The 23762-nt window shown below is 39.1% G+C and overlaps 1 protein-coding gene across 2 annotated transcripts; it reads right to left on the bottom strand.

The window, feature by feature from the left end:
• Positions 1–3844: 3844 nt before the first annotated feature.
• EDARADD (EDAR associated death domain) lies at positions 3845–20883 on the bottom strand. Of its 2 annotated transcripts, none has more exons than XM_039707053.1 (6): positions 20313–20883; positions 16320–16381; positions 15117–15156; positions 12080–12168; positions 9220–9265; positions 3845–6764 (listed from the first exon to the last, which is right to left on the bottom strand). In XM_039707053.1, the coding sequence occupies exons 1-6, from the start codon at positions 20506–20508 to the stop codon at positions 6388–6390; spliced, it is 810 nt and encodes a 269-aa protein (XP_039562987.1). In that variant the 5' UTR covers positions 20509–20883; the 3' UTR covers positions 3845–6387. The 2 variants fall into 2 exon arrangements, with proteins under 2 accessions (XP_039562987.1, XP_039562988.1); XM_039707054.1 differs by having other exon boundaries at positions 16320–16378; positions 20313–20882.
• Between the last annotated feature and the right edge of the window lie 2879 nt (positions 20884–23762).

The raw sequence follows: 23762 nt of genomic DNA, 5'->3' as shown, positions 1-23762 counted from the left end.
GCACCATTTACCAATGGCAGTCCTGACAGCAGATAACAAAGTGTTCCCTTATTTCCACAGTCCCAGTCCTAATTCAGGCTTTTTCTTCTAAATTTGATGCGCACTCAGGCATTGCTGGGACTACGTGTAATCCTGTCAGCAGAGACTTCTCATGTTCCAGCAGAATTTTGCTTGCTGGAAAAATAGAAATGCTTTGTCAAAACAGATGCAGCCAATTTCAGCTGAAGTAAATATAGCAGCTCTTCTTGGCCATAAGGCCTTTCATCGAGGAGGACCCTGTTACCCCTAAGAAATTTTACCTACCTCTCCTGTCCATGATGCCAAGCCTGTAACCTGTGTCTCTCAGGATAGCAAGCCATGGTCCAAAGCCAAGGTGAAAACATACATGGTCACATTTATTTGGCTTGGTATTTTATGCACAGTTCCAATTATAAAATTTCCATCAATAATGGAAATCCCTAGACTTGACATAAATAAACACAGTCTCCATTAAGGAACCTGCTCATGGAAGTTACTCTTGGCTAGTTTTTTTATATTATTGTTGTACCAGAATAACACAGTTTGCACTAGTTTATACAGTACTACAGGCCACAGGGTAAAGCCTCTAGCACACTGGACTGTTCAGCAGACATTTTGTGCTTAAGGACTTCATATGCTCTTAAAAGACTGAAGTGTTTTCTGTAGTTTTAGTGGAGCTGTTTGTGCATTACAGCATTTTCTGATGGAAATCATTCCCCTAGCTTCTTTGTAAAGCTTTAGACTCAAGAAAGACATAAGTCACCACCTCTTGGTACACCAACATTAAAATTTCAGTTGACAGCCCAGCTGGCTCAGCTTTAGCTTAGCTATGAGTTAATCAGTGCCCTTCCATAACTCTTCCTTGACATGTCACTATTTAGCCTCAGTGATCATTCAGATCTTCCAGCTTTCAGTTGCAAATCATAGGAAACAAAAAGTGTTTTTAAATGGGCTTACAGATTCAAAAGCTTAAAATGCTACAGCTGCTTCAAGAACTAACAAGTATTCTATTTTTTTGTTGCAATGCCTGCTTTTTAAAGCAAAATGTTTAAGAGAAGCATAAGAGCAAACAAGATACAGACTAGATATGAGGGCCAAAGGACAAAGAAGATACCAAGAAGTCACTAGACCTTTTGAAAACCAATTACAGGCCATATAACCCTTAAAACATACTCACCCCTTCTTTCTTAAATCTGTGACACGACACTCTAGGTTTATTGAAGTAGTCAGGATCACTCCTTCATTTGCATTGCAATAGCTAAGAGCACAAACCTGTGCCTGTGCTGGCCCTGTCTGCACACCCCCACCCCCAGGCAGCTGTGTCACAATCTGCACACAGTACCAAGTTTTATCTCCCTGCCTACCTAGGGAGATAAATCACAGGAAATATCACACATCTGTGCCAAGGGAAAGCCTGTGTGATGTTTTCCAAACCGGGGACTGTGACCAAACCCAAGATCTCTAGAACTCCACCTTCACACCTTCATAATCCTCCTTGCTCCTGGATATCCCTGGTGGGTCTCTGCAGTTAGAGATGAGGTCACCTGCCCTCAGCTCTGCTGCATTTTGAAGGGAGACGTGCGAGGGCTGTAGTATCACCTCTCACCACGAGATGGTAGGTGTTTCCTGATGGTTAGAGAGGATCAGGCTTTTAACAGACCTTTGAGACAGTGAACTTCTCTGCTTCAGAAAAAGCAGAGGCAAAAGTAAATAAGGACCAAAAAAACCCATCATTTGCAGGATTGTGAATGAAGTACGGGAAGCTCACATATATTAGGTGCAAGAAAGACAAAAATAAATTCTCAGCTTAGACTCAAGATATTTTTACTACTGTAAGGATTTGGGTGCCCCTTTCTTATCGTAGGTCTTTCTGTTAAAGAACTTTTCAGTTATGTAATTTTGTTTGTCATCAGCAACATGAAACTTCAGTTTGGGGTTTTTTTGAGACAAAAAACATTCTGAAATTAAATATTGGGTAATTTTGAAACAAACTCATAATAAAAAAAGAATAAGCAATTTCACATGAATGTGTAAAGTTGTGTATATATTCCTTGCTATACACAGATACACAAAACACATTTATTATCCAAGTTACTTGCGCTGATTTTTAGCATTTAAGAATCTCGGGCAACTCTCACTAACATAATAACAAATATATATTTCCTCAAATGACCTGCATTTTAAGTTAAGAATCACTGTTTTACAAAGGCAAAATACTGAGACCAAGCTAGTGAGTATGCCCAGTTGTTAACTGCCCCTCTGCCCCTAACAGAGGGTACAGCAAACCTTTCCCAAAGCTGTCTACTTCTCTTTGCCATCAGTTTCTGTCAGATTCTCACCTCATGGGGGTCAGTTAAGTTCCTTGTAAGATGGAGTCAGTCCCAGTCCTTGGCCAAAATACAGGCAGATGCTACCAACTGCACCTCTCAAAGTAAGTTCTTTTAGCACTGCTGAAATTCAGCCTGTCTGACCTGATCCATACCTTCCCTATCCACTTAAGGCCAACTAACCTTAGCCATGGAATCAAGACTAGCTGAACTCAGGGACTAGGAAAAGCACTTTTCTGTCAAAACAAGCAACAAGCTCACATCGTCATTTAATGGTGCTCTGCCCTTCTGTGCAAAACTGAGCCAAAATTTAAAATTCACAAGATATATTGAAAGTAGTTATGAATAACTAATTGCTTTGCCTTCATCGACAGAAGAACATGATCTGCTGCAAAAATTACACAAGTAGGCTGCTCTTTAAGTTATTATAAATGCCATGCACTTTCTTTGACCTTGTTTAAACAATTCTTCTGTCTGACAAATAATTTCCAGCTATGTCTGACCACAAGTCAAGAGTGCTACCCTAGCTTAAAGAACCATAAGGCAGAATTTACATTTCTTTCCTCTTGCTAACAGCTTGACTTGGAACTGTGGGAGGCTTTTTGAGACAGTGAAAAATATGTAGTCTGGTGCACAAAGCACTGCCCAGACCAAGCTGCAGCTCTCTTTTTTTCAGTACTGGTTCAGGAATAACCTTTGGCTTACAGTTTCTGTACAAGTTATTTTGAAGCAAGCATCTGGGACCATGCTGACTATGCCTATCCTTTGTGGTAGGTTCCAAAGGACAGTCCCAAACCCATCCTGCATTCCTCTCCACAGATCCAAAGGAAGTATGTGCAGAGAGTAAGGCTTTCTGGACCCTGTCACCATTTTGCTGGGGACACCCACAGTTGTCCCCACAGGAAAACTAGGCTCTCCTGGAGCACAGCACTGTAACTTTGTCACTGAAGAACAGTTATTAAGCTCATTTTATCTTAGATAAGCTTACAGGAATGAAATAATACAGTGGTTTGGCCAGCTTCATAGAAGCCAAAACGGGTTGCAAAGGCCACTGATCATCCTGCAGGCACAGAGACAGCAGGCAAAGAACTGGAAATCACTGAAGGGAGAATAGGTCTTATACAGGAATAGGAGAAGGAAATGATGGAACAAATAATAGCCTAGTAGAGCCTTTTTAGTGTCCAGTATCAGACTGATTATTAATTCAGGAAAAGTTCACCCCATACATGTTTCATACCTCTTAGTCAGTAACTCAGCTACAAGTTTCTGTTCATCATCTCATCAAAACTCATTTTTCATATGGAAAATATTTTAAAAATTGCATCTTCCTTTCTTCAACAGCAGTAGGTGTTGCAAATGTAAATGTTTTAAGGCATCATGAATTTCATATATAAGGTATTTTTTACACAGAACAATTGATAGTTCAGTAATTCCAAGATGACTGGTGAGAAGGAAAACGGCAGTTTTTCCTAGCTGTAATAAAAACAAATACAATAAAATCAAACATTGACAACTATATTTCTTCTAAAAATAGTACACATTAAAACAGAAGACATAATAAATTGAACACTCAGAACCAATATCTTGTAAACAGATATAAAACTAAACAAAGAGTGTGTACATCTCCATTTATGCCATACAAGGAAGAAAAAAGGTATTTCAAGTATAGTAATGAGTAATCCAGTGTGTGGTGAAGTTTAAGGCTAACATTTTCAACCATCAGAGCTGAATTTATACAGAATCTACCTATGAACTCTCAGAAGCAGCTTTATTTCCATCCAACATGAACTCTTGCATCTGACATTGACTCTTGAAGAGCTTCAAGGGACCAAACTCATCTTCACAAGACATCAGAGTTTCCTCAGAATTTTACAGGTTTTACCCAGAAATCAGGAAAAGGGGTAGATTTCAGTTGAAAACATTGATTCAGGAATGCTACTGCACCATTTCATATTCCCATTCTGATTCTTAGGTGAGGATTCCAGCTCCTAGCTGGTCTGGATCTACCAAAGCACAGCATAAATACCACACAGATATACCTGTGGTATGTTATGGGAGGGAAAAGCTGTGTGCATACATGCCAGCACTCATCACTCAGAACAACTTAACACACGGACATATGATGCTAAATCCTGCATGCAGTTAGCCCAAGGTATGGGAATTATGTTGGACAAGCTGCATTATGAGCTATTTGCACATTGGCACTGGATGCCCCTGCAGGACTTGAAAGCAGCAGGCAGCCCAGCCACAGCAATAGTCCCCAAAGCTGAATCTAGAGCATGTAACTCAAGAAAGAAGATTATTTGCAAAAGTTATGAGCTGACAGACATCTGTTGGGAAACAGATGACTCTTAGAAGAGAACCATTAAATGCTTGAACTCCAGCCCCAACAAGACAGAGCAGTAAAATTTCTCCTTAAAATACAGCTAGAAAACTAGAGTTCTAAAGAGTAGCAGCTTTTTTTGAGGACTGGTTCAAAAAATTCATTACAAATTCCAGTGTTTTCTAAAAAAATTAAAAATTCAAACCTCAAATTTAGGTCAATTTCTTTATCCCGAAACAAGACTTTCAGCTTCTTGAAGTCACTAAAATAAAGCTAATTTTATGTCAGTCCAGAACAAGTGTCTGACATGAAAATGTTAGTCTTTACTTCTAGCTCCTCTCTAACCATATCACTCAATATCTATAGTAAGGTATTACTAGAGGTCACTTTTCAAACTCTTACAGTAAGAAACTCAGCCTACAGCATTAGACTTCCCTCAGCTTTGCTACTAATTCTTATTATTTCTACTCAAGAAAAGTAATCAGTATCAACCTGCACCCCGTTCTAGTTTTGCCCCACATCTTGACCAGTGCTTGGGTATATACACCTATGTACATACTACATTGTCTGAGATGTCAGAAGAATGGTGGAAAAAAGGCCAATTCTGAAACATTTTAAATGTAAACAGTATAATTCAGACAATCAAAATCCTTTAAAAAAATCAATCTAAACCACTGTAAGTGCTTTAATAACCATCCACCTGGGCTGTAGGTGAATTCAGCTGTTCATTTTCTATTAGAGTGGCTTTAATCAATATATAGTGCTAGTTTCACACAAGACTACAACTGTCTTGGGGAAGGACAGAAAGTAGGCCAACACACAGAACTGTAAAGAAAACCACAGCCTGTGGAAAAAGAAGTTACAGTCAATACTAACAATACCCTGTGGTGCCATCATCTCACACTGCAAAGTGAGAGGGATTTGATATCTGCACTCAGAGTGTACACTGTCTTTAAACCTTTGGAAAGCAATTTTAAGCATAGAACCTTTTAATTGGTTTTTTTGGCCCCTAAAGGTTATGGGTTGAAAAGTCTCTCTGAATTGCATGATTTCTCTTAAGAGTAAATATATAGCCTATGATGTAGTAGCATGTGAGTAATTATTTTAACATCTGTTATTGTTTAATGTCTACTCTTGTTCATAGAAGAGACTTAATTTGCTCAAATCTGATGTTGAATCGTCAGTTAATTGTAACATTCAGACCCAAACTGCTGCCTGGAACACTGAGGTGTTCCTGTGCCAAAAACAGTGCCACAAAGCTTAAAAAACAACTAAAAAGGAAGAAAAAGATTCCACCTCATCTTCTACTAGGTAGAACATACAAAACTGTGGAAGGGCTGCCAGTAAGGCCAAGAGACTTGCCTTCTAACTGTGGCTTTCCCAGTAACAACAGCACACAACTGATATGGTTCACAACTGTTGCAGTAAAACAAGCAGTCTGGCCTTTTCAGTCCTTTTCTATTTAGGAAGGCTGCGAACAGCAGCAAAGAAACTGAAGGTATTTGCAGACTCAAGAACACAACCTGGATGATTCCATCCACTTTTGGAAGGTTATCTTTGCAACCCTGCGGGCATAAAGCTTACATTGTGTATACAGTAGGTAAAGCTTACACAGTATACAAACCCTCAGTACAGGCTTTCTCTCTCTTGCAAGGGAAACTTCCAGTGTATGAGTGGTAGCCAGCATTTAACACATACAGACTAACGACTTTCTTTGACCTAGAAGTCATTCTGGTAAGTTCTGTTCCCTCTCTTGGGCCATTCCTCCTCCACCCATTTCAGCAGCACTTTTACAACATCAATTCTCTTATAAAATTTACAGAGATCAATCAGCTGCTCCACAGTCCGGTCACTATTCCGTAGCAAGAATTCCAAGGTGGGACTTTGGGGCTTTTGTTCAAGGAAACACAATTCATCATAAGTCATCCCCCACTTGCTTGCTAAATTTCTCCAGTTTTTCACTGTTGGATGGCAGGGATCCAGCTTTAGCCTCACTGTGTACAACAAGTCTTCATCATTGAGCATGTCACTGATGGTTGGTGCACGGAATAAGCACAAGGAGCAGGTGACATTTTCCTTGCAGGTTTTCTTGAGATCTGCAGTGAAAACCATTACATGGGAAGAAATTAGGATCTATTGCTGTGGTATCACAGGAACAAAATGTTAAAAGCATAAAGGGTTGAGCTTTGAATTCCTTCTGAAAAAGTCAGAATAGTGATATGCAATGCCTCTTCTCATGAATAACTCATTAAATTAACTTTCTAAAACTTCTCCCTTCACTACACTCTAATCAAAAGTGGCATTAATCAAAAAGACAGTAGTTTTGAAAGTACCATATTTATACTTTTACAGAAAAGACGCAGGATTCAACGCAGTGTGTGAGCTAGGACAGTCTGCTTTTTTGTTTTTGGAACAATGTCTCTTCCTTGAATATACCATAATGCCCACTTACATCACCAGCAGGATTATGTGTGCATTCTGTGCATCTTGTGTAACTGTGTTGTAGAATGAAGGAAAAGGTTTTGCATTTCTGAGCTGCTACCTTCATAACAACATGAAATATGTGCACCAGGAGAATTTCTGCTGACAGATCCAAATACAGCTAACATCTAGTACTTCAACACAATGAAAAAAGGAGATATATTCCATTGCTTTGTAAGGGCTCATGCAATAAAAGCTGTCCCTGTTTTACCAACAAAGCCTATTTTAAATGTACATCATGAAAAGGAATAAAGTGCATACTCCTCTATATGAGAAAATCAAAAATACCAAGTTGCTGGAAAGAAGTGGTGATATGTTCTAAAGTCTGCATCAAATACTGAAAATTGCCATTTAGAAATCTCCTACACACCATCTCCCCCAAAACTGGAAACAATGTGGTGCTATCAGACTATATTATATATTAATATCCCTTAAACCACACAGAAACTAGTTTGAGTCATACCTCTAGTCAAACTCTAATACCTAGACCTTTAACACTGCAACAGTGCAGGACATGGTCTGAGCATTTTGGCTGCAGGTATGACCTTAACTCTCCCTGCTCCTTTCTGAGAGCAGGGAGAATCTGGTATCTCCAAATAGTGGACACAGCCTAGAAGCTTTTCATAAAGTTTCTGTGCTCCAGCCTTATTGTACAGCTTGAAATAGGGAAGTAGCTAGTATTACTTCAGACTGAAGTCTATGAAAAAAGGGCTGATAGTAATCAAATGATTGATTAAAAACAACAGAAAACAGTGACACACAATTTACAAGTGCTGTATCAGAGGCCTGAACTATATCTCTGGCAAAGAATAAATCTGGTAGTTAGTGCCACCTACTCATAAGGACAACTGCATCTGTTCAGGCTCTTTGTTTGTGAAATTTTGTGGCTCTTTCTTTTAACATCAATTATTTATTTTCAGTAATTACTGTCAGATTGTGTGAAAATTCCAGAATATAATGTCTGCAGGCATGTTCTATTTTATTTTTAAAGACGGAACAGGCTATTGCTAGTTTTGTACCATTGCTCATCAGATTGTTTTTTTAGCAGGCCAAGGACAACTTCTGAAGTTTTCAACAAGTTAGGACGTGCAGCAACAACACCACTGCAGACAGAACTTCATACAAATACTTAGATTCCCTGTTAAAGGGAAACATTCTGGTGACATCTTAGCTCACAGGTATTCCACAGGCCTTGCAGCTGTTCTCTACAGGAATAAGGATGTTAACTCTTCTGTTCTTCTTGTGCATGCTAAACTTGCTGAAGTGAGACAAAACTTTCTTGCTTTATTCATGCCAACCTTTACTTATACAAACAAGGTAACACGAATATAATATAATCCAATCAAATTTCTGGCTGAGCTTACAGGGCAGGAGAGCACTCTATCTGAATTTCATCTTATTTACTCTGGCAGGGTTGCCAGGGTAAGCTTTGTCCCCAGTAGAAACAGGGAAGAAGGGGTAATGAAAACACCTCTGTAAAAGGGCACAGATACAAGTAAACAAAACTAAACCAACCTGCTTCTCGTGCTATACCATCTGGAAGATATCAAAAGCATCATAAAGAATCCTGCTTTTCTAAGGTGCTCCTGTGCTAGACACTGACAAACACTACCCAACTAATTGCATGATCCTAATGCTACCTGATAGGACAAGCTGCCTTACTAATAGGAAACTCTCAGTTTCTTACTGTTAGACTAAAAGAACTGTATATCATACACACACACCCACCCCTCCCCAGCAGAACTCACACAAATGATGGGATAAACACTCACAGCCTACTGCCAGCTTCTGCTCTCTCCTGACAGCTATTTACACATCACTTCCAAAGGCAGTGGTAGTACTAAATGTATTTGGAAAGCCCAAGTTGCATATTTTGTATGATCTGCATTATTGATCACCATCATCTTAAAACAAAAGAGGAAACTGTAAATTACACTGGTAAGGAAATTAGCTCTATAAGCACTAATTATCCTGGCAGTTATTTGTTATGACAAATAGCAGTTTTTAAAAAAGCACTTTGAAATAAAAGCTAGGAATAAAATATGGAGAACAATAAAGTTGACATATTACCTGAAAGTGATTTGTCAGTATGGTTTTGTGTGTCTTTGTCTTCTGGCTACAAAGCAGAAAACAAATATAAAGTAAAAATAAAACAATGTAATTGAACATCAGAATAAGTATTTGACTAATCTACAACTGGCAGAAGATTACTTAAAAGAATCCCAAGCTACTTGTAAAGTCAGACAGGGAACATACATACAGTTTTGAGGAATTGCTAACAATCTGCAGTCTTTTCAGCCATGCTTTGGTTCATAAAACAGCCCTCTTGGTTGTATGCACTGAACTACAGTGTTTTTATTAATGGTATGCTACAGCATTGCATCTTTTGACTCTCTCTTAAACACCCAAAAGTTATGTAACAATTCATATGGTTTGATTTAGAAGATTTTTTAAATGTTTTGCAATGTAAAAACCAAGAATTTTGTAACAAGCAGCCATAAGGGATTGTTTTGTTGATCTAGGCAAAGTGGAAAATTTTTTTACAAACTTCTTCACGTACATAGGAAGCTTTTATAGACAACAGGTGGACATGAATATTTTTGCGGCTCACATCCAACCCTCTCTCCTATTTGAGGTTAACATTCCCTCAATTATGTTTTGTCTGCTAATTAAACATAACAAAATTACTTAGCAGCTGAGACTGTAACACATGTAACATTTAAATTCTACTAGTTAGCAACCTCCAAAAACTGAAAGGACAGCCCCTTGATTGTAGAACTGCGGGGAAACTGCAGCTGCCCTTACTTTAACTATGCAGGTGTGGAGCCAGGTGAAATAGCTTTCTTCTGTTGAGGATTTAAAGATGAAAGTAGAAGGGGATTTTCCCCTTAGATAGCTGCAATGAAGAAGTATTGTTGATCTTTTTATATTGTGTCATTCTTCTGAAACAGCAGGCTTCTTAATTTTGCAGGTTGTGCATACAAACAAAAGTCAATGTATGGGTAACAATATAGTGTAATAAGATACTCTAGTCCTACCTGCTACACCTTCTTTACCAAGAAATCCACTAAAAATAGAATACAGGCAATTTCAGTTGCTGTGGTGAACTTGCACGCATTCATGATCTAATTATAAAGAAGGTGAACTCTCTCCAAAATATTTACAGACTTGGTTAAGAGAGGAAAAATTTGCATACTGTTTTCAGTGTTTCTTTACTCCCTGAAAACTGCAAGACCACACATGCAACATCAAAATGTCTGCTGTCTGCTCAAGAGAGATCTAACACTGCACATGCCAATTGCAACTGAATAAGCCCTGTCATTACCTTCTAGCAGTTTACTTTTGTACCACGACAGCTTTATCTGGACAGCACTTTTAAAACACAAACTTGGCCTTCATGGCAACATGCGAGCACACAAAGTTAAAAAAAAAATTTAAAAAATTAAATCTGAAGTTCCTGATTATAGTAATTGTCTCCACTCCCACAAATGCCTTAAAAAGGCAGAATGTTATTACTGAGCCTCAAGGAGCAGATTCTCAGAAGACTAACTCATTGTGGAGAACGAGGAACTTCCCAGGACACCTCAGCCTCCCCAGAGATCTACTTCAAAAGAAACAAATAAGCAAATTTAAAAAAAAAATCCACACTAAAACCAAACAAAAACAAAAGAAAAGCAGATACTGTTCACTTAACTGCTATCCTGAACTTAATTTCTCAGACTTTATCAATTCATTGAAGTTCAAACCTTACTGTGAAAGCCAATGCCTAAGTGCTTTTATGTCATTATACATGCCTTATGAGGCACAAAAAATAAGAGTGGGGAGTACTGCAAAAAGTATAAAGAAAAGCAGTGATACTTACCTGTGCCATACATCTGTTTTCAAAATTCCTATTTTTACTGATCAGTCATTATCCAATTTATCAAGTCAGATGCACTCAGGTTTATTCAAGATCATTTTCTTGTAATGTAATTGCAATAAGACAATGTAGTGTTACTGCCAGGGAAATGAAGGCATTAAGCAGGAATATTTTTTGCCCACAATGAAGAGCCAATCATCCTCTACAGGTCTAATCAAAGCCATACACTTGTGTACAGTCTGAAGGTAAGCAGAAAGTTTTCCAGCTCCGTGGAACCATTACTACCCTAATACACTGAATTATCTTTATAGTGATTCTAAGCTGCCAACAAATGCTCTCTTCTTGATGATGGGAAGGAACAGTTACCTCCATCATCTGTGAAATGCATACCAAACACATGTTTCTGATGGAATTCAGCTGGGACTCTGGCATTAGGAACTCCTTTTAATTCTTCATCTTGCTGGAAAATGCTTATTCATTTATCTTCTCCAAGTTTTCTGCTCAACCCAAAGAGAATCAATTTGAAATTCAGCAAAAAACATTCACTTGAAAATGATAACCATGGAGCATGGGAGTCACTCAACATTGCCTTTCCTATGGCAATGAAAGGTGTCACAAAAAGTGGACAATGTTTCAACTATGGGAAGTGCAGTGTCCCAAAATCAAAGCAAAACCATCTAATGCCTCCCTAAAGACAAAATCTAGGATTCCTTCTTACTTCTTCACTTCTTCTCTGCCTGGCTTTATTTTCACCAGGAAATATTTTCATCAGAGGGACAGCATGCATGACAAAGCTTTAACACTTTGCTGGCTCTTCTTCAGAACATCTATACATTGATCAAAACCTATTCAAACTAAAAAGTACATGTTAATGATAAAATAATCTCTCTTTTTGCTCTTCTTCACAAAAGCCCCCTTTATTGAACTCATGAAAAGAAAGCAAATTTCCGGTCTGTTGTACTGAATACTTTTGTGGTCTCCAGATATAGTCTGAAAATATACTTATTTGTTAACACATTTACTGAATTAACAGCAGTAACTTAGTTCACAATCAAGTATAATTTTTCTTACCTGTTGTATTAGGCCAGAATCTGATGTGAGGGTCTTGATGTTCACAGATGCAATTTCCAAAGTAACTTGATCTGTTAGGTATTCCTCATCTAAGGCAAAGAGTGTGTGAAACACCGGTCTTCCACTCACACACAAATTTAAATAAGACTATCAAACAGAAATTATAGTATAGGTGTCTAATATAAAAAATTTAACTCCATATCATGAGCAAACACTGGGAATTGCTAGATTAAAAGCCCAAAATGTTAAGTCAGCAGAGTCTGTAACAGTCATGCAGAGCACGAGTGTGAGAAGAAATATAATCCTTACAGAGATTAGATATTAGAGTAACAGTTGTTTTCTAAACAAACATCACACTATTTTTAAAGCAAGAGTCATGTTGTTCTTTCAGAAAGCTGACTACAGAATATTAACTAAACCAATAGAACACAGTATGCTGAAGATGTCACAAGTCACTCTAATTTTTGTTTTTGTTTAAAATGACAGTTAAAATAAGTACTGCATAAATATTTATCTTATATTCTGCCCCTTTGTGAACTGGACTCATCCTGGTGATTCCTACTGCACAGGAATTTGCTGAAGCACTGAAAGAATCCATTTCAAAGTGTGTTTATCAACAGCCCTGGGAGTCCACTGAAAAGCACAGCATTCCCTAGTACAGCACAAACTCTACTAACTTTTCAAGCATCACTTCAGCCCTCAAAATGGGATACAAAGGATACATAAACCCTTTGTGGACCTTGTGTACTCTGCATGATTAGTAAGGTCCTCCTCATCAGACTATTTGCCTAAGTCCCCTAAGTCAGATGCTGACCAACCATTAACACAAGCTTAAAAAGGATTATGTTCTACATGTTTTTACACACAAGAATGCTCCATGGGGTGACTACATTTGTAGTGCTGGTATGTTTCCATTTATTATTTGTTTAGTGTCAAGATCTCACTGAAGAACCTCTATTACCTTTATGAATCATCACATAACAGAAAGAAGCAATATTTTCTTAACTCACTCAAGAATCAAAGAATTTACCATTACACTTGCAAGAAAAAGGAAACAAAAAATCACTATTCTCTTTTTCTGGTTTTATAAGACTGTTGGAAGATATTTCATCCCCAGTGATGTCAATGTTTGGTAGAGGGTCATCATTATTCTTTGTGACTGTACTTCCAGAGACAACGATAACATCAACAACAACAACCACCAAAAACCACCACAAACAAACCACCAAAAAAAAAAACCACCAAAAAAGTCCCCTCCAAAATAAAGGCTGTCTGAAAATGCAAAGCATGGGCATCAAACCTGCGGAAATGAGATGTGTGAAATTTGTTCTATATTTGAGTGGAAATAGAATTATTATCAAATCATGACAAACACTAAGGCGACCTCTGCAAGATAAGAAGTTCCCTCAACTCCCTTTTATTTCATAATCAGTACAGGGTGCCAAGAACTTTAATAAGTTATGGCTCCAAAACAGCCCATTAATTAATTGACCAATAAAAGAAACAGACAACCCCTCTCACCAATGTACTGTCTGTTCAAACATTAAATCTGAAACAAACATAATTGTGTGTTATACAGAATCAGACTGGCACATCTGTTGCAATTTTAGTTGAGAGACTCATATTTCTAAGTTTGTATTTTTATAGAAATAACTGTGGAAAGCCATTCTCAGAGAAATAGTGAAATTTACAGAAATGAACAGAATACTAAGAGGTATTTGTATCCCATTCAGCTTTAAAGGGGAAATGTCAAGCTATATTAGTAATTACATCTTCTTACACTTAGTAAGAGGAAGTAAAAATGAAAATTAAATATAAACCAAGTGCACTTCCTTTTTACAGAAAGTGCTGACCTTTCTACTTATGTCATAGCTTTCCTTTTTAAATTACGTGCATTTAGAATATGCAATTTTGGACTTTAAACAGCCCTGGCAAATTTGAAATTTAGGAACTTATTAATTTTGAGGAGGATCTAATGTCATAGGTGAAATAAAAAACAGAACATAGAAAAGAATGTTCTAATGTAATTGCTTTGGTGCTAATAAACAATTTTGAAGGACCAAACCACCTGCCTGCAAATAAACAGAAACTAGTTTATGACTTCAAATAGTCTTCATCCCACATGATCTTTCCCTGCTGAGCAACACTTCCGAAGAGTCCTCATTTCCTCTGCCTGGCTTTCTCAAGCCCCAGAATAATCCCCAACTTTTCTTTAACCCCAATGCTCCCACTCCTCAGCACAAGTTTCCATTGTGACAAGCCTGGTTTCCTGTGGCTGTCCCACTGCAGACCTGCTGTGCAACACAGGATGGAGAACACACTACCTGCAGAGTGCTCCTCAAACAAGCCCCTGCCAGTGCATTCCCTGGACAAAACTCAATGGCAAAGCCTGGGGTGACAACAAAAAACCCACCCCACACCTCAAGGAAACATAAGGAGGATATTCACACTGTGTAATCCATGTATTTTCTTCAGAACCTGCACTCCTTCACTCCACTTTCAGCAAGGAGAGGCAGGAACTTGTGCAGAGTAGACCTAATAGTACACTCCCAGTAGATGGTATTAACACCAGCTGAAGGTAAAAGATGGCACAAAAAGCTGAACTGTTTATAAGGCTGGGAATGCAGTCAGAGGCAAAAGAACTGAAAGTTATTTCTTGATTTTATTTCTAACAACATGAAGGTACTGGTAGTCCCTTCAAAGTCACCATCTAACATTATGATGTCTCTAACATCTGTTGTCTGAACCCTGTCTTTCAATGGCACCACTGTATTTTCCTTTCAGATCAAGAACCCAGGTCTTCTGATGATAGTTTTAGAGTGATTTTAAGATCAAAACTAAACTTTGGAAGGAAATTTCAAAAGTTAGATATACACACCAAACTCACCTCAAAAATAATGAGGGCATTACATTTAAAACACAAATATGTAGCAAAAAGTATGAGTATTTTAATCTGCTGGGTAACACCACTGGTTTTATTGAGGATAGCAACAGATCAATCAATGATATCTGAACAGACAAAATTCACAATACCTACCTTTAGGTACTCCTGTGTCTTGGACAGGATATTTTTCTGTCTGTCACAAAAAGGCAAGAAACACAGATGTTTATTATTTTGAGTGCAATTGTGCTGGGGAAGGAAAGAGTATTTATATGCTCCTTCTTTATGTACTTTTGTAAGTGCATAATTATAATTGTATCTATCAAATTGCTACTAGCTGATCTGTTCACCATCAGATACAGCAACACTCTTCTGTGGGAAACTGAGATGCTACCAGCACTGCTCATTAGCACTTGAACAAGCAATAAAGATTGCTCCTTTGCTTCAGTATTTTTAAAGCTATTTTTAGTGAAAAAGCAGAGTTTCGGAAAATAAATTTTGTACTGAAGTAGCAAGATAATCTTGAAAATGTAAGGCATGCCAGGAGGAACAGACATGACTGCAAATTCTCTTTTAGCAGATTAAGCTTTTAATAAAATGTTACTGCATCGAAATAAAAAGAAATATTTTCCCCTTCTGCTCTAACCTTACATAGCTGATTAAGAAGCAATAGGAAGCTAATATTACTGAGTTTAAGGAGAAGCTATTGATTCCTGGGCATGACATAACTTATTATTATATCTGATATTTACCTCCTTCCCTATGGCCCTCACCCTTACGTGAAAATAGGCGTGGCTTTTACAGAAAGCCCCATTTTAAAATGTTTTCACAGAATTTCCTATTACTCCCAGCTGGGCAGGAGCCTGGGGTGTTTGAGATCCCGACACAAGCGGTGCTCGTGTGCCAGCGAGCACCAGAGGGCGCGGTTTGGTCCCTCCCAGGCTCAGCCGGGTCTGCCTAAGGCACCGCTCTTGGATCCTACCCTTCCATGACTTCCAATCAGCTACAGGAAGCAATAATAGCTTAGCAGTGTTAAAATTTTAAGCCCTAAGTGGGTTATTTTATCCATTCAAACTATGTAGACAGAAGAATGTCAGCACTAATTTTTCTCAGTTGCTGGGGCTTTTTTAAATTAAAGAGATGTCACTGCCACAGCCTTTGGATGTTATCCATGGACAGCTCTGCTGATAATACCATCCAGTTTAGCTGATGCACCTGTTGGTAGTTTTATTTACACTTTGAGTGCATTAGTTAATTTATTAACATTTTTTTGCAGTCCTACAGATAAGCAAAATCTTGTGTGAGTTAGCATCCTTGAATGCTAACATAACCATAGAGAGCTAGACCAGAAACACATACCATTGTTAAGGAAAGAGTGCTTGGATCCGTATCCTCCACTGGCTCTTTTGCTGCATGATCTGCTGGAAAGAAGAAAACTTTATCACTGCATAGTCATTCAAGTATTTCTGCCAATTCGTATTTTGCTTCTTTGCTTGACTAAGGTAAAACATAACTATACAGCCATTACATGAATTATGTCATATTTCCACAAGAAAACATGACAAACTGGAAAATGTCGGAACAACTAGCACAGACATTAGAAACTAGGTGTAATAAGGACACCCAACTCTAACCTAACAAAAGACAGACTTCAACTAAAGTCTCAAACTATCTTTTGTGAAAAAAATCACAAAACATGACAGCAATAAATACTAAAATTCAGTAAATTTTCTAAAAGCTAAGTTCTGTTCTCCTGTTGACAGCATTGAAATTTTTCCTCAAAGAAATAATTCAAACAGGAAACTAACATACCCACTACAACAAAAATTAATACCAGAATGAACACCAGATTACAATAGAAAATTGAAAACACTAATTAAAAATATTTGTGCAAAATGTTTATTATTTGTATACTACAGAACAGTAAAATTCAACTATATTAATATCAAGAGAATCAAAACATGTATCTTCAAAGTGCCTGCAGGTGAATCAGAAAATGTTGATCCCTCTGCATCAATGGCTAAATTGACAAATACTAGTGGGATACTGACCACAAGTGCACTGAGAATGTGGAACAAATCTCATACAGAAGACAGGATTCACAAAATTATTCCTATAATTTAATATCATCCTGACATATTTTTCAGAAATCTCTTCTGTTGATAAGAACAAATGCTTTCAAAAATTGAAAAACATTTTAAATTATGTGGTAAGATATTTATTTTTGTCACTCTTACTCTAAAAGTCACTTACTGCAAGTAACATTAAGTTTTCAGCTGCAACATACGACAGAACAAGCTGAAGCAATAACCAATGCAAGACAGCACAATAAACTGAAAATAAAAAAGGTGGCAGCAGTAGGACAGAGTTGTTCTCTCTCCTGCTTCTGTGAGGCAGCCCCACCAGCAGCAGTTCCAGGGTGTCCCTGAGATTCCACATAAAGCCCTTCTCCGTGCTAGAGCCCCCAGGAAATCCACAGGCATTGTCCAGGCAGGTGGCACATGATCAGAGGGGTAGATGACAAGGGCTGAGCAGAGTCTTTGCACATTGCATATTTTAAAAAGGCAGGGGCCTATGAAACTCCAGTTGAGCATTGTTCACACTGCAAATTAGGAAGCCATATGCAGAAGAAGAAAACAAAAAAACTAACTAACTAAACCCCTATGTTCTGATGTCTTTTTTGGTACATATGAAATCCCTGCTCCAGAAACATGGTATTAACAAAATGTTCTGGATAAAGCCTGCCCAGCAGCACAGTCAGCACAAACTCTCAAATGCAGAGAAGTTGAGAGTCACCGGGACATGGGAAAATACAATAAAACATTGCTTCAGGGTAGGGCCAAAAATAGAGGCTTCTAGTGGGAACTGCAGTGGAAAGCTGCAGAGGAACTGGGCAAAGAGAGGCCCATCCAGTAAAGGAAAGCTGAAAACCAAGGAGGTACTGGGAGCCAAAGAAAGACTCTAGGGAAGAAGGCCAGCCCAGGCATCCCTGGTCTCACCGTTTTTCCACTCAAAGCCAGTGGCAAAGCATGCATCTTATTGTTGGTTTATTCTGGAGGCCTTTCAGCTCCTCCTTACAGATTCTTAGATGAATTTAAAAAAAAAAAAAGCAACCTGCCAAACAAACAAAACAACCCCCAGAACTTCCTTTTTCCCATGTAAGCGGAGCCTTGAGGCAGGTGAAGGCAGACCCCACAGAACGTCCATGCTTTGGTGAACTTCACTTAGCTATGTAAGGGCTCTGTCCTCTATTCTCTGTTGTTACATCTCCATGACACCACCAAGGTGCATTTTAACACTGGTAACTTACTTTCCACAATCCAAAGGGAAGCACTGAAAAATCGGAGAAGCTCAGGGAATACAGGCATTTGAAACGAGGATTTGACAGACCCACGTGTGGGTGGTCAAGAGGTGATGGGGTACAAGGCTGGTACCTCTCAATCCTGCTTTCTAGGTCTTACACATAAACACCCAGTCATGAGAATCTGCATCTTTCTTGCTTAGCATCCATCCTGAAGATTTTAAAATTGTATTTCATTTCCTATACCTCAATTGCTTCCATTTATTTAATAGTTCTTTATGAAGAATAGTAATTTCCATTGTTTTGTTTAGGTTGCAGAGTACTACCAAGTCCCTGTTTTTTTTTGCAAGTGGCATGTAAGTGTATGAATATTTGCACCTAAGATTAAAGACTCCACATTTTGGGCTGCAGATGATTCACCAGGGTCTTGTTGACCACTCATAGCAGGCAGATAATCTGAATAACACAGACCTGATATTTTATTGTGAATAAGGCAATTTGAATGTCCTTTCTCTCTTTCCCACACGTATCTGCCCCAGCATTCCACAGCTCATGTCACAGAGCTGTGCTGGTGTACAAAGCAGTAGGGAGCAAAGTTCTGTGTTTATCTCAGATGCAAACCATGCACAGCTTTGCATGCTGAAAGGCCAACAGGAACTGAAGGTATCATCTGACTGACTGTCTGATTTCATGGTTACTTTGACAGACAGCTTCATAACAACATTACCTGGGATCCCTCACTAAATCACTACCACTGTACTCACCCCGACAGGATATGGACACCGGACCACATTTACTTCCCCACACTTCTGCAGGGAGCCACGAGAGAGTGGACTTAGATGGACATAAATCACCATGTGCACATTGACTTGGACAGACATAAATCAGGTTCAGTGGTTGCTCCTCAGGTTCATTTCTGCCACACAGCACCTGCATACAGCTCTGCCAGGGCCCACCCAGTATGACCAGTCTGCAAGAAGAGCAGCAGACTTGCACCAATGCCCACCTTTTCATTCTGCCCAATACTGCTGCTATAAGGGGGATGCAATGCTCTGCACGTACCAGTGCAAACAGTTTTTCTGCTTTTCACCCTTGCATTGGAAGGAAGTCTGAAAGCGAGTTTTAGAGACCTCAGGATTTTGACATTTAAGCAGGAGGGGGGTCACAAAACACCAAGCAGCAGAGACAGTGTTCTCCTCTGTTACAGTTTTACTTGCAACACAGTCTTGACTGTGTTGTGAGTAGTGAGTGAAGCACCTCAGATCGGCTGTAGTTACATAGTTCAGCCATGCATGTAAGACCTTTTCCACACCAAGGCTGGGCAAACACATTAATAACTTAACTTAGCACAACTTAAACAAGTAATCACTCTAATACTAATGTTGCTCATGGAGATGAACTCTTTGATTAAACACAAATAAAAATGTTGCTTTGACTACAGACATATGAATTGTAGATTTGAATAGGAGGATATGGCAAAATATACTAGAATATTCAGCACCCTGAAAAGCCCAGGTCCATCAGCACTTGTGCATTTTTGTTTACGTCAACTGCTCAAAACTTTGTCCCTGTCTGAGCAGATAGCCATGGAAAAATCTGTGATGATGCACACCAGAGGTGAGGGACTTAAAAGTCATTTGCACCATTACCATTACTATGTAAGTTAATGCACGTGGACTTCGTAGCCACCCGAGCTCTGGGCTTCTAAGAAATTGTATTTTAAAAAGGTATTTTGAACACGCTGTTAAACTAGCGCAAACTAACGTACACGCTAAATACCGGAGCAGGCTTGACAAGACAAGCTACATTAAATCACATCAGCAGAGCACACGATAAATTATTACCACACTTAACTGGCGTGAGCGGAGGGGGAAGGGAGAAACTTAAGAACTCTTTTCAGCCCGGCCGGGTCCGCGCTCCTCACCTGGCTCCCGGGAGCCGCGGGCCGCACCCCGCGCATCGCCTGTCCCGGCCCGCCGGGGCTCGGCAGCGGCCGCCGCCCCCGGGGCATCCCCGCCCTCCCACCCGGCTCCCCCCGGCGCCGGCCTCACCTGGGGGCAGCAGCGGCTCCTGCGGAGCGGCCATGGGCGCGGCGGGTGCCGGGGCGAGGAACGCGACGTGCCCGGAACCGCCGCCCCGCCGCGCCGCCCCCTTCCTGCGCCGCCCGCCGCAGGTAGGGCGCTCCCGGCAGGGATGGGGCAGGCAGGTCGGTCCCACCCATGGCCGGCGAAAGCCAGGAGCCCGCATTTCCCAGCGGGAAGTACCGCGGATAGGTCGGGTTAAACCCTCCGTGCGGGAGGTGCTCCCCGAGTGAAAACGCCGCGTTTCGCCGAGACCACGGACACGGGCTGCACGTACCGCTCGGCAACCAGTGCTACTTCGGATGTAAAAGTGAGCTACTGCAGCAATATGAAATCAAGTGCTCGCTGTCCTGTTCTTGCGGACATTTACGAGCCTAAATCACCGCCTTCCGACAGAGAAAGGGCTTAAGGTGCATTTGCAGGTGGCTCAGCGTGTACGGACAGAGTTTACAAACGCAAGTCCCGCAGAGCAACAATCATAAACTGCACTGGTTCCTCACAGATATTTAAAATTTGTCCTCTTATGCTACAGGCAGATCCGATACCGTGACGAAATCAAATCTTTGGATGTAATTGCTTTGGAACCCGACTGTCATCTCTGGCAAATTGTCTCACTTATGGTTTTGATGTAAAGTAATACAGGCTTCTTAAATGGGGTCTGTGCATGAAATCGAGCTCTAAATAAGAGATTTTGTGTATTGCTATTTAGTGTACAATGCAAGCAAAAGAAGCCAGCACAACTGAGTTTGCCATTATAAAGATTACTTTTGTGAGCTACCTGGTTTATTTATTAAAGAGGTAAATTTACAGACGGATTCTGTTCTGTTACACTGAGAGAGCCCCAATTCTGCCAACTGGCTTACACTGGCATAACTAAAAGTAGCCTTTGGTCCATTAAGCATTAAAATTGAGTGCTTTTCCATGGATTATTTTTCATCTCTTCTGCATGTTACAAATAATAATTTAAGTGATACAGATTAAATTGCTCTTATTTCCACAATTTAAATTGATGACAGTAGCTGTCATCCTGTTGTCATGAATAAGTATTTCTCATACTGCAGCCTGGAAAGGGCAGGGTGGGGATGTGGAATGCACCACCACACCTGTAATTTGTTTTAACATCAGTAATATTGATGCTTTTCAATTATTTTCTTGCTGAATTTCATCTGAGATAAATGGAGGCTCCACCATTGGGTTATACACACAAACATACAAATCTCCATATATCTTAATCTCCAAGGTACAACAGATCGCTAAGATTTCTGCAACTTGCAATGTGCAAAAAACAAAGAATTTTTTTTAGGTCTGTCATTGGAGTCCAACTGTTCAAGGGGTCAATTGCCTCTCATTTCTTCCACATTGCTATTAAAATTCATTGGCTCAAAGAATAAGGGCTTACTTTAAAAAGGTAACACCAAATCAAATTAGAACTAAAACTGCTGATTCTGTGTGTTTCCCTAGATTTCCTTAGCAGCAAAAGGGTTTTGGTGATGGATGATTAAGCTGAGAGCAGAAGTGTATTCTTATCTGCACAGCTCTGCACAAATGCTATACTAATTGTTGGAGTCTCCTTTATAACTGTGAGGAATGACACAGCCACAGTAGAGCTAAGAATGTTCTAGACTCATCAAACCTGTTTTTATGCTTCAATCAAATGAATGCCACGTCTATCCTGAGGACCTCCATGTATGTATTGCCTCTGTGTGCTGTTCAAAAACTACTGGACTTTACCCCAAAAGTAGACACAGTGACTGCAAAAACTTTGGGAAAATATATTTACAACCTACATAAAAATGTATCCATTGATTTCCTTCAAAATAACTTAGTGTATTATTGTTGCACAAATGGCTGTAAACAACAGAAGGCTACAAAACACCGGTGCTGGGGGCAAAGTCAGGTTTTACAATCAACATGGCATTTACTCTTCTCATAACTTACAACCTGTAGTCTTCCTACATGAGGATTAAAAAAATTATTTCAGTAAACAGCAACAAAGATTTTTTAGTGGAACAACACTTGTGCCAGCAGCCAAAACTGGCTAATGTTGCTCAAAATCATGTATTTTAAGAATATAAATATTTATACCTGTAAACTAGATTGGCTTTTCAATTTGAAGCAGATTTTTAAAAAAATATTTACTGAGAACTCTTTAAAATAATGAAATTTAATAATAGAAATGAATAGTCCAGATAATATTACTGCTTTAAAACTAAGGTTAGTAATCATAATTTAACAGTTTTTCCATAGTACTGAAGGAGGAGACTGCAGTTACTTACAAGTATCTCTAGAGTACTGATAACAGTACAGATTAAATTGGCTGTTGTATGCCTGTTCTTGTATCAGTCTTTAATGAACGTTGTCAAAGTCTTGTTACTTAGCCAACTGAGCAGTGCAGAAAGCCAGCAATTATTTTGGCAAAACAAAACACAGCCATATCATAAAAGTTAAGTCCAGAATGAGAACTTTAAGCAATGGCATTCCATAGAATGCTGGATGAATTTTCTCATCACATTTCTAAACCTAAGTACTATCTGTACCTTATCTTGCTATAACCCTATAAGCTGCTAAATTCAGCATAGCTAATTATAATGGGAAGAGTTTATAATTCTGTAAATTTCCCCTCAAATGCAGAATTAGTAATTTCAAATAATTTTCACAAATCAAGTCTATGCAGATCTCCTCTCACTCCTTTCCTCTTGGCCCCATATTTGATGACAGTCTTTTCTCAAAGATCTACAAACTATCTGGTAATATAGAGCTGGAGAATTTCTTGTTTGAAATAGCAATTAATACAGTCTCAAGGGGCTTCCCACCTTCTGAGCATAAGACTGCAGACAAAACCAGGGACAATATATTCCTCTCCAGAAAAATACACATCCCCACAACAAAAAGAAAAACAAAACCATACACACACAACCCTCCCCCCATCCAAAAAAACTAAAAAAAAAAAAAAAAAAAAAAAAAAAAAAAAAACAAACCCAAAAAACAAAAAATGAAACATTTTTTCCAGTTGATCCTCTGCAGCTTTTCCACATGGAAACAGAGAGTTTTTGTTCCAGATCACAAATGCTACTCTAACACAAGGGATCAGTAATATTCCCCATACCTCGACACAGGTTGCCAATAGTCATGGTAACTGTGGGCCTGCCAAAATCACATGGCAACCTTATTTATTCTTCCTCATCTGTTTGCTTTCTGCATTTCAAATATCTTCACTTAAGGAAATTCACATTGATGTGTCAATATAAACTCTTCACCTCTCCTGTATTTCAGGAGATTTAGGAAGAAACCTCCTTGCATTTTCTCTCCCAGTATCTTATAGATAGATTTATTTGTCAGCAGCTTCAGACTGTTGCTAGAAAAGTTCTTGAAAATTCTGAGACTGCTTTGGAGAAGGGATAATTAATCAGCAGCTAAAAA

The sequence above is a fragment of the Passer montanus genome, unplaced genomic scaffold, assembly GCF_014805655.1.
Source record: "Passer montanus isolate IOZ18808 unplaced genomic scaffold, ASM1480565v1 scaffold2, whole genome shotgun sequence".
NCBI lineage: Eukaryota > Metazoa > Chordata > Aves > Passeriformes > Passeridae > Passer > Passer montanus.
Note: the sequence above shows the minus strand (reverse complement) of the source record. Positions and strands in the feature narration are given on the sequence as shown.